General features: G+C 40.9%; 1 protein-coding gene across 1 annotated transcript; it reads right to left on the reverse strand.

Moving 5' to 3' along the window:
• Positions 1–9,305: 9,305 nt before the first annotated feature.
• LOC118913984 (olfactory receptor 13C7-like) lies at positions 9,306–10,349 on the reverse strand. The gene has a single exon (XM_036888419.2). It carries the CDS (start codon positions 10,347–10,349, stop codon positions 9,393–9,395), a length of 957 nt encoding a protein of 318 aa, XP_036744314.1. The 3' UTR covers positions 9,306–9,392.
• Positions 10,350–11,498: the final 1,149 nt, after the last annotated feature.

The raw sequence follows: 11,498 nt of genomic DNA on the forward strand, positions 1-11,498 counted from the left end.
AAGGGGTGAAAGCCGGTTCCTCCTATCGTGTCTTGGTTCTTTGGTTTAGGCAAAACCTCCAAAAGAACAACCAGTACGTGTAGAAGGAAATTTAGAATCAGTGCTGTAACTGGGACTATTGTGCTCCCTGAAGTGATTAAAAGTTTGTAAATGGAATCATATGAAGTCAGGAAGCTTATTATACTTCTGGGACAATGTCCCCAAGATCTAATCATGCTGAAAGCACTCTAGGAAGACTTTCTTTCCTTTGCTCCTGCTGGAGCTTTCGACTCTTAGGTCACTGAAGGACATCAAGGACATTTCCATGTCCTGTTCGAATTTCTATAAACTTCAAAATGCTTAAAATTTTTGAAAAGAGCAGCTAGAGAGATAAGAATTATTTAGGAACATCCTATGTTCATGGCATTATGGAACCAGCAGCTGTGGGCACCATGCTTCTAAACCAAGAGCTCAAGGGCACGGCTATGGACACATGGGGGAATTTCCATCTAGAGCCCTGGGGAGGCTTCAAGAAGGAGGCAGTTTCTGGCCAGACCTTGCACAATGGGGGAGAATCTACACATGAAGAGACAGAAGAGGGCTGGGAGAAAGGTGAAGACCATTCTGGGGACAGAGCTTGGCACAAACCTTAGGCTTGAGTATTTCTTCCATGGTTTCAATAAGATACGGGTTTGAAAAGCATCATGGAACAGGTGCTGTAAGACAACTCCAGGGAAGTTCAGGGAATCTGGAATGAGGTAGCAACCTCTAAGACAGCCCCCAGTGATTCTTGCCTACTAGTTTTCATGGCTTTGTACAATTCCTTCCCCTTTGGTAACTTGCTTCTAACTAACAGACTATATACACCCTCACAGTGGGTTCGATGAAACAAACTGCCAAATGGGAGAGGCTCAAGTGGAAAGGAACTGAGAGAAGTCTCTGGCCAACAGACAGTGTGGAATTGAGGTTCTCATACCAACAACTTTCAAGGCACTGAATCCTACCAACAACCATCTAAGTGAGCTTGGAAATAAAGCCTTCCCCAGTGAATCTTCAATTGAAACCCCAGCGCTACCCAGCATTGTGATGGCAGTCTTGTGAAAGACCCTGAAGCAGCTAATCTGTACTCAGATTCTTGACCTACAGAAACTGTGAAACAATACATGTTTGTTCTCTAAGCTGCTAAGTTTTGGAGTAATTTTTTTGCAACAATAAATAACTAATACATAGAGTTATAAGCTGCGTGGGAGAAACTGAGAAAACAGTGACACATCTAAAACAAAAGTGGTCCAACAAAGGGGCGCTGTCTGCATCCACTCTGTCTTATTGCCTCCGTAGGACTTAGGTGATTAGGAGGCCTTTCCTCATTCTGGACCAAAGCCTGCCTGTCTGCCCCTGGCTCTATCCTGGGTCCTTCCTTAGCTCTTGGGGACCGCACAGTATAATTCCTCTTTTGTGTATCAGCCCTTAAGATACAGGAAGGCAATAAATCATCATAGCTATACTGTTACACTGAAGATGTGTACCTGAAGTAGGAATAGCATTTCTTCTACAGTAAATTAAAAAATAACAAAGAGTAACTAAGTAGTAACCATCCATGATGAAGTCATGACTGAAAGCAATCTTGGCAAACCGAAGCTCTGCCATCAGTCCAAGTGGCACAAGGAATCCTGAGCCCTCAATGACCTGCTTGTGAGAGGAACTTTTCACTATTACTTGGAGCAAAGAAATAGTAACAAACACAATAACAAGCCCCCAACAGAATACACCTTCCTTTTGTACTGAGGCTGCTAGAAGGTTCTCTGGACAAATTTGTGGCTTGCCAATAGTAGTCATTATAGCAAGTCCTTATATTTAGACAAGATGATAGAAGAGATAGTTCTTATTTTGGGTAAAATTTACTTAGAGTAAAATGCATAAATCTTGTTTATCATCCAATAAGTTTTAACAGCCATGTAACACAAATCCTTTTCAAGTTGTAGAATATTTCCAGCACCACAATTTTCTCATGCCACTTCTCAGGCAAGCTCCAAAGCCGCCCTGCCCAGAGAAATCCCTGTTGTTCTGATATTTTGCACCTTTGTTTAAGCCTTACCTTTTCAGAAATATCATATTAATAAAATCATGTAGTAAGTATTCTTTAGTGCCAGTCCTCATTCAGAATAATGTTTTTTAGACTCATCCTTTTGGCTGCATGATTTAATAGTTTGTCTCTTTTCATTACTGATTAGTATTCCATTACATGAACACACCAGTTTGTTTATCCATTCTCCTTGTTGATAGACATCTGAGCTGTTTCTAGTTTGGGCTGTTATGAATAAAGCCATTATTAATGTTCTTGCAAAAGTCTTTTTGTGGACATATATTTGAACTTCTCTTGGCTAAATACCTGAGAATGGAATTGCTGGGTCATAGGATAGATATACACTGAATTTTATAAGAAATGAAGAGTTCTTTTGCCAAAGTATTTGTACCGTTTTATACTCCTATTGACAATGGATGAGAATTCTTATTGAATTACATTGTTGCCAACATTTGGTGTTGTCAGTCTTTAAAATTTTAGCCATCCTGTTTAATATGTAGTGGTATCTCACTGTGGTTTTCATTTACATTTTCCTGATAAGTAATGATATTGAGCACTTTTTTTCCTTTTCCTTTTTTTATGGAAGTATAGTTGATATACAATAGTAAATTGGTTTAAGCTGTACAACATAGTCTATTTTAGCAAGTCTAATCTATTTCTATTTAATGTAATCATTGATTAGTTGGGTCTAATCTACTATTTTGTTATTTGTTGTTTATCTCATCTATTTTTTGTTTCTCTGTTTCTACTTTCCGGCAGTCTCTTAGTTTAATTGAATAGTTCTTTGAACTAATTCCATTTTTATTTATCAATTTTTTTAAAGTTATATGTCCTTGCCTTATTTTTCTAGTGGTTGTTCTAGGAATTACTGTATACATCTGAATCTTTTAGCTGTCTCAAAATTCTTGCTCAAACAAGGATATATAATCAGTCAGGCAAATGAAAGACTCAATCCCAGTGCCAGACTACTTCTACCAAAATATCCTGGGTGCTTGCTACTCAAAATTTTATCTAAGACTAATAGTGACTTCACTTAAGATCTTGTTAGAACTATAGAATCTCCAGTCCCACTCCAGATTTAGTGAACCATATTCTCTATTTTAACAAAACCCTCAGACAATTCATTTGCTTGTTAAAGTTTGGGAAGCACTTATCTCAGTAATCAATTGACTTCAGGAGTAACAGAGAAAATGTGAGGCATGTCAGAATCCCTATTTGGTGATGTCCATCACTTCTTGGAATCTACCACACCATGACCTTCTTGGGTAAACTTGGACACTTTTGTTTGTTTCTTGGTTGCAGATAGTACTCCCAAACTGGCTAGAATCCCACAACCAGATTTTTTGTTTTTGTTATTTTTTGTATTATCAGGTAGCTGCTTGGTTCCCTGCATTGCTCTGAGACCTGGTACTCACACCTAGCCTGCTCAAGATGGAAAATACACAATGCCTTTGCCCCATGCAATGCCACATCCATTTTTCTTTATGAAATGCTGTCTTCTCTCTACCTCCACATCTGTGTTGTACTTGTAGCATAATAACTTCTGGACTGAAATGGTGGCTCTCTTAAAAGCCAGACAACCTGATTCTGAATCTCTATGATATTGTCCTACTGTTGGAAATATAGTGGTCATAGGTTGGGTTTCCAAGGTAATAGACTCTGAGGGATTCAGCATATGGATTTTGGTGGGACAAGGCATTTAGTCCATAGCAGCCTGCATTGTGTAAAAGCAGCTCTATCTCCTCTTGACGATGAGGCTCATTTTTAAATTAATAGGATAGTGACTCCTTTCTTTGCCTGCTAGTCTCTTGGCATAAGAAGTCCAACATGACTGGTGGATAGCCAGAGCTTAAAGTTTAATAAATACAACAGAATAAGAGTCCAGAAATTAATCCTTACATTTTTGGCCATTTGACTTTCAATAACAATGCCAAGGCAATTCAATGCAGAAAAGGATAGTCTTTTCAACAAATGGTGCTGCAAAAATATTCATATGTAAGAAATTAATGAGACCCTTACCTCACACCATACAAAAAATTAACTCAAAATGGTTCACAGACCTAAATGTAAAACCTAAAGCCATATAACTTCTAGAAAAAGAAATAGGAGAAAACCTTTGTGATCTTGGGTTTAAGTAAAGACTTCTTAAGACACCGAAATTCATTTTAAACATTGGTAAATTGTACTACAAAATTAAAAACTTTTATTTTTCAAATGACACCATAAGAAATGAAAAGACAAAAAAAGGGACTAAAAATATTTGCATATTATATACATGATAAAGGATTTGTATCCAGGTTACATAAGAACTGTAATATGTGACTGAATAATAAAAAGACAACCCAATTAAAATATCTTCATCAAAAAAGTATGTGAATCGCTAATAAGCCCATGGAAAGATGCTCAACATTAATAGCCATCATGGAAATGCAAATTAAAACTGCAATGAGAATCTACTATATAACTTCTAGAAGACTTGTATTGAAAAGACTATCACACCAAGTGTTGGAGAGGGTGTGGAGAAACTGGAACTGTCATACATTGCTTGTGGGAATTTAAAATGATACAGCCACTTTGGAAACTAGTATAGCAGTTTCTCAGAGTTAAACACATTTGTACTATATGACTCACCAATTCCACACAAAGTTGTGTACATAAACTTTCTTTTTATTTATTTATTTATTTTATTAAGGTATTATTGATATACACTCTTGTGAAGGTTTCACATGAAAAAACAATGTGGTTACTACATTCACCCCTGTTATCGTGTCCCCCCCATACCCCACTGCAGACACTGCCCATCAGTGTAGTAAGATGCCACAGAGTCACTATTTGCCTTCTCTGTGTTACACTGTCTTCCCCCTGATCCCCCACACCATGTGTGCCAGTCATAATACCCCTCAATCCCCTTCTTCTTCCCTCCCCACCCGCCATCCCCCACCCTTCCCCTTTGGTAACCACTAGGCCCTTCTTGGAGTCTGTGAGTCTGTTGCTGTTTTGTTCCCTCGGTTTTGCTTCATTGTTATACTCCACAAATGAGGGAAATCATTTGGCACTTGTCTTTCTCTGCCTGGCATATTTCACTGAGCATAATATCCTCCAGCTCCATCCATGTTGTTGCAAATTGGAGAATTTGTTTCTTTCTTATGACTGAGTAGTATTCCATTGTGTATATGTACCACATCATCTTTATCCATTCATCTACTGATGGACACTTAGGTTGCTTCTATATCTTAGCTATTGTAAATAGTGCTGCAATAAACATAGGGGTGCATATGTCTTTTTGAATCTGATAAATTATATTCTTTGGGTAAATTCCTAGGAGTGTAATTCCTGGGTCAAATGGTATTTCTATTTTGAGTTTTTTGAGGAACCTCCATACTGCTTTCCACATGGTTGAACTAATTTACCTTCCCACCAGCAGTGTAGGAGGGTTCCCCTTTCTCCACATCTTCGCCAACATTTGTTGTTTGTTGTTGTTTGTCTTTTGAATGGTGGCCATCCTAACTGGTGTGAGGTGATATCTCATTGTGGTTTTTATTTGCATTTCCCTGATGATTAGTGATGTGGAGCATCTTTTCATGTGCCTGTTGGCCATCTGAACTTCTTCTTTGGAGAATTGTCTGTTCCTATCCTCTGCCCATTTTTTAATCAGGTTATTTGCTTTTTCAGTGTTGAGGCGTGTATGTTCTTTATATATTTTGGATATTAACCCCTTGTTGTACATAAAATTTCATAGTGGCATTATTCACAACAGCCAAACTGTATGAACAATCCAGATGTCCATCAATGGGTGCACAGACAAACACCATGTGGTACATCTGTATGATGAAATACTATTCCATTACAAAAAGAGCAGCTGCTGCTATGTATTACAACTGGGTGAGCCTCAAAAACATGCTAAGTGAAAGCTTGAGCCCCCAAATCTACATATTGTGTGGTTCCAGTCATCTGAAGTTTCTAGAGAAGGCAAATCTTTCTAGAAATAAGTAGATGAGTAGCTACTGGTTGCTAGAAGTGGAGACTGATGGCAAAAACATGAGAGAACTTTTAAAATGATGTAAATGTTCTAAAATTGTTTTTTTAGTGATAATTACACAACCCTATAGATTTATCAAAAATCATTGAGCAGTGCCTTACATTGGTAAATTTTACAGTATGTAAGTTGTATCTTAATAAAGTGCTAAAAATATTTAATGAGACTCTGTGTCCCCTGGTGGAAGCAACTCTTCTTTGCATATTATATATATGATAAAGGATTTGTATATCCAGGTTACATAAAAAACTGTAATATGTGACTGTAATATGGAACTAGGACCCTTGGATCTGCAAAGCAAGAGCTGCAGTGGTGCAAAGTAGGTCCTTGGAAGTGATGGTAATTAGGGTTACTCTGGCGACAACTCTTCATTCTTAGATCATGTATTTTGCCTACTGGAGACACAGTATCATAAAACGGTAAATTTAGGGTACATACTGCATTCTGGAGGATGGTGCCTCATTCTTGCAGAGTGTTATCTCCAAGCTGGTGCCTTAGCTGTGTTTTCAAAAGGCCATTATGTCACCCTCTTGAGCCAGGTGCTTCTGGGTACATGGAAGGTTCAGTGGATCCCATAATCATGACACCACACCACACCTACTTTGCTAAGTGAGTTATTTGGTCTGATGAGATATTGTGCAGGATCCCATGTCATTAAATCAAACTTTCTGTGAGCTATCAGATGATGATGTTGTCTGATGCCCTTGGGAGCCGGAAGGCAACCCATACTCAGAGGAGGTGTTGGTTTTAGTCAAGGTGAATCTATGCCCCTTTCAGAATGGAAATTGTCTAATGTAGTCAACTTACTACCAAATGGCTGAGTAGTCTTTCCAAGTGAGGGTTGGTCTCTGTTGCTGGCAGTTTGAACAATTAGCTCCTAAAGTAGCTTTATCAGCCTTTGTGCATGAGAGCCTTTGCTATTTAGCCCCTAGGTAGCCTCCTGCAACTATGGCTACTCTGTTCATTGTACTGGTGATAGAAGTTGGATGACATCAACTCCCTGAGTCATTCTGTTTGGTTGTTGAGCCTGGTGGGAAAAATGAAGGCCCTGAAGATGCTCCTGGGACATGGGCAACTAAGGAGATAAGAACCAGACTCAGCTTCAAATATTGAACTACTACTGTTAGAGCATTACTCTGTTCCCTCCAAGGGATTCTCCCACTAGAGAAAGGAACCACAGGTCCAGGGAAATTCACAGGGGGGGTGTCACCTGAGATATTTAGCACTCCCCCTTCATTGTGTGGCTGAATGGATATATCTGAGATTGTTTGAGAGCAGAGGACACTCTTGTGGTCCCCTAGATCTAAGTGGGAAGGCAGGGCTTTGAACCTAGACCTCCTGTATTACATCAACTCTTGGACATGTTTCAAATTTACAGATAACAGAATCCAGAGGGCAAAGCCATGACAGCAGAAACAGAATGCTTGATTATGAGAAGCACTACATATTGAGTTCAGAGCAGTTGTGTTAAACTGATTTTTATGACTTCTGCTGTGCATAATAGTCTGGCATTCTGCACATCACAATGAAAGAGTTTTTTATACAAGTTAGTATCATATTAGATAGGACTTTTGTTTCCCTCATCAATGAAAGTTAATCTAGATCAGTGAAAAATAGAACCTAGTATAGGGTTGGTAAGTGTGTCCTTTAGAAGTAAAAGTGCAGAAATGTGGCCAGGTTTAGAGAAAAATGGAAACCAAGAACTGGGAACATACTAGGATACCTTCATCAGCTCTCTTCTTTGCTCTTTGGCTATTCTTTTGGCTTTTCTTTTATTTTTCTGTTTGCAGACTTGTTTTCTCTTTACTTTCCCAGTACACGATTACCCCATAGCTCCCAAGTTTGCACGGTATGGACTCAGTGACTCATTCCCCGGGTATTAATGATAATCCCCAGATCCTGCCAGAAAGAATCTGATTGGTTTAGGTAGGGCAGTGTCACACAGCACAAACATGAGTCCCTCATTCCTGTGGACAAGGAAGAGGGATGACTGGGGGAAATGCCCAGAGAAATGGGACTGTTGGCTCATAAAACAGAAAGCCAATCAAAAATAATAAATTAGAGACTGTAATGGGGTGTGTGTGGGGGACTTGGTGAAGGGGGGAGCCTAGTAAACATAATGTTCTTAAAAAAATAATAATAATAAAAAATTAGAATTGATTCAGTTAAGTGTGATATTGAACTCTACAAGTGTTCTAAACCTTCCTCAGAGGATGAACATATTTCATTAATAATAAAAATATCCATTTATTAATTGAGAGATTATTCTTTGTCAGCCACTATGCATTTTTTATGTATATGCATGGCTCATTTTAATTCCCACAGCAACTCTGTGGTGTTGGTGTAATTTTCTCCATTTTACAAACTGGGAAACCAAGGTTAAGTAATTCTTCTAATGTGCTTGAAGCTACGCAGGTGGAGGCACTTCCATGTCAGTCTGGCTCCAAAGCCCATGCTCTTAGCCACAAGGGTAATTACAAGTAGATTTTAAGCAGTTGTAGGCAGGGTCCGATCCAAATCCTAAAGAGACAGAGAAAACTGAGTTTGACCATTAGGGTCTGGATGGTCACAAACATTAATTCCAGGGAAACAAAGCGACTCAGAATATAAATTTACATTGTAGTAGTGATTAAATGGAGACTGCTAGAAAATTTACTCTTGGCCTACAATGTCTGGAATTTGATTGGTGTTGACATGAACTCCTCCACAAATTTTGTTAAGAATAAATATGTTTTATGTACAGTAAGAGAAGGAGTTTCCCCAAACTGGCTCTACAATATCAAGCAGGAAACAATTACATAGGAAACACTCTTAGTGCCTTACAGGGTTAAACAGTGTCACTTGGGGTGCCTTTGTGTCTTTCCAAAATGGCAGATTTGTTTTCAGTTTGGACACCAATTAAGAAGTGACTTTTCCTCATTGACATGCTCCCCATTACACAGTAAAGCAAAACCCAACCTAACTGGCCTATACAAATTACAGCTCATCTGCAGTGCATAAACAAGTACATATTTTTCAGTTTTAATTTTTATTGTTTTTTTCAGAATAAAAATACATTTTAATAGTCACTTATCTTTGTTTTGAGGTGATTTAGCATCACCCCCTCTTCATTCCAAAGACTTGATATTCCATTGTCATTATTCAGGAAAACTCCATCCTGATGTGCATTGTTTGGGCAGTTTTGTGATGAAACTGGTATTGGGACCACTGAACAAGTCTGTGCTCACTGAATGGTCATTCTCTAGGGAATCCCCTGTGCACACTGAACCACAAGATACACTGCTTCCTACCATATCAGTGGGTGAAGCATTTCTGACTCACCAGGTTCTTCACAGAAACCCTCACATCCTTGTTCCTCAGGCTGTAGATGATGGGGTTCAGCATGGGGATCAGCACACCATAGAAGAGGGAGATGAGCTTGTCGGAAAGGTCCTGCTTGTCTGCCCCCCGGGGGTCCTTGGATTTGGGCTTCCCATACATGAAGAGGATGGTCCCATAGAAGATGACCACCACAGTGAGGTGGGCTGAGCAGGTGGAGAAGGCCTTTTTCCTCCCCTCAGCTGATGGGATCCTCAGGATGGTGGTGAGGATGAAGATATAGGAGATGAGGATGAACAGAACTGGGACCCCCAGGAAGATCACATTGGCCACCCCCATGCTGATCACATTGGTGGAGATGTCAGCACAGGCCAACTTGAGGACAGCCAGGATCTCACAGGTGAAGTGGTTGATGACATTGTCCCCACAGAAGGGTAGTTGTACTGCAAGAGAGATCTGCACCAGGGAGTTGGCCCCACCAGCCACCCAGGAGCAGGCAGCCATGGGCATGTAGGCAGCCTTGCTCATGACCACAGGGTACCTCAGGGGGTTGCAGATGGCCACATAGCGATCAAACGCCATCATGCCCAGAAGCACACACTCTGTGGCTCCCATGGCAAAGGAGAGAAACATCTGCACGGCACAGCCTGAGAAAGAGATGGTTTTCCTGGGAGTGAGGAAGCCGTCCAGGACTAGAGGGATAGAAGATGTTGTGTAGCAGATGTCCAGGAAGGAGAGGTTCCCCAGGAAGAAGTACATGGGCGTGTGCAGGTGCGAGTCTAGGATGGTCACCAGGATGAGGACCCCGTTGCCCAGCAGGATCACCAGGTACATCAGCAGGATGAGCACAAAGAATGTTTTCTCCAGCTTTGGCTGATCTGACAGCCCCAGCAAGATAAATCCTGCAATGACAGATTGGTTGGCCACTTCCATTTTAAATTCTCTCTTCTACCCCTAGGAAAACTGAGGAGAGCAAATACATGTTTATAGGAATCAAATCTGTGGTGATTACAATGAGAGGCTTCCAGAACTTCTAATTAAATTTATCCATTGACACGCCAACTCATAATATCAGCATCTAAGGAATAAAACTACCCCCTGAAGTTACCCTAGAAGTCAGGACATATCAAAATCAAAAGCAGGAAAAGCAGACCCAATGATACATGGTAGAATTTTAGGCAGATCAATAGTGTTAATACACTTGAAGGAAGGGGTGTGTAAAGATGGGTGTACATGGGGACCATGGAAGAGGACCTGAGGGTGTGCTGCATGAGACCAACAGTGCTTGGCTTCTCTGGCTGGCCATGCCTGTCCTCACATTGTCCCTGCAATGTCCTTGGGGGCTTCATGCATCATATTCAGTGATGCTGACCACTGACATCACCTCACTCACTCACTTTGCTCTAATTCTGTGCTTACATAATACTCTTCTGATGGTAATTTGGCTCCATATGGAGTCCCCCACGGTGTGAATGTGATGAGCAGAGGCCAGGAAGATCAGAGTCTGTCTAGCATTTACGTTTCTTACTTGATGCCTGGTTTATACTGTGCTCCCTGTGAGTTTGGTTGGTGAGTCCCCTTGTATTGTCAGCAAGGAGGTTCTGGGCAAGACCCTGGAGGCCCTAACAGAAGCACTTTCCTATCCCCTCTGTCTAGACATGGCCTTTGCCCACAGCATTGCAGTTTCTCCAGTCTGTTCTCGTCCCTGGGGCTGGGGAGCAGGAATAGAAGCCAAGGACAGTGTCCCTCATGCCTCCCTGTGTGAGCATCTGTGACTTTGTGACCAGGATCTTTGCTTTTGGAGCTGTTTTGTAAGTCACACCTCCAGCTTGGACCCCTCTACATCTGAGCTGACCAGGAAAGCCACTGCAGTGCCATGGTAATGTGCTCCTCCTCACCGAGAAGCAGACAATTGTTGCCAGCCTGCAGACGGGTTGCTCGAGAGGTGCCGTATGCGGGATGTGCTTTTGTCAATGGTGGGACGATTGATCTGGTGCATTAGGGAGAACCTCGGGCCTTGGCTTCTCATGGTAGGAAAGAGGAAGCTGAATCTCAGAGAGGTCCCCAGGTAAGGACAGGGCC

Source organism: Manis pentadactyla, chromosome 3 (assembly GCF_030020395.1).
Source record: "Manis pentadactyla isolate mManPen7 chromosome 3, mManPen7.hap1, whole genome shotgun sequence".
NCBI classification, from domain to species: Eukaryota; Metazoa; Chordata; class Mammalia; order Pholidota; family Manidae; genus Manis; species Manis pentadactyla.

Bases quoted from the DNA above. Each gene is read 5' to 3' on its own strand.
- LOC118913984 (XM_036888419.2), bottom strand. From the start codon at position 10,349: ATGGAAGTGGCCAACCAATCTGTCATTGCAGGATTTATCTTGCTGGGG.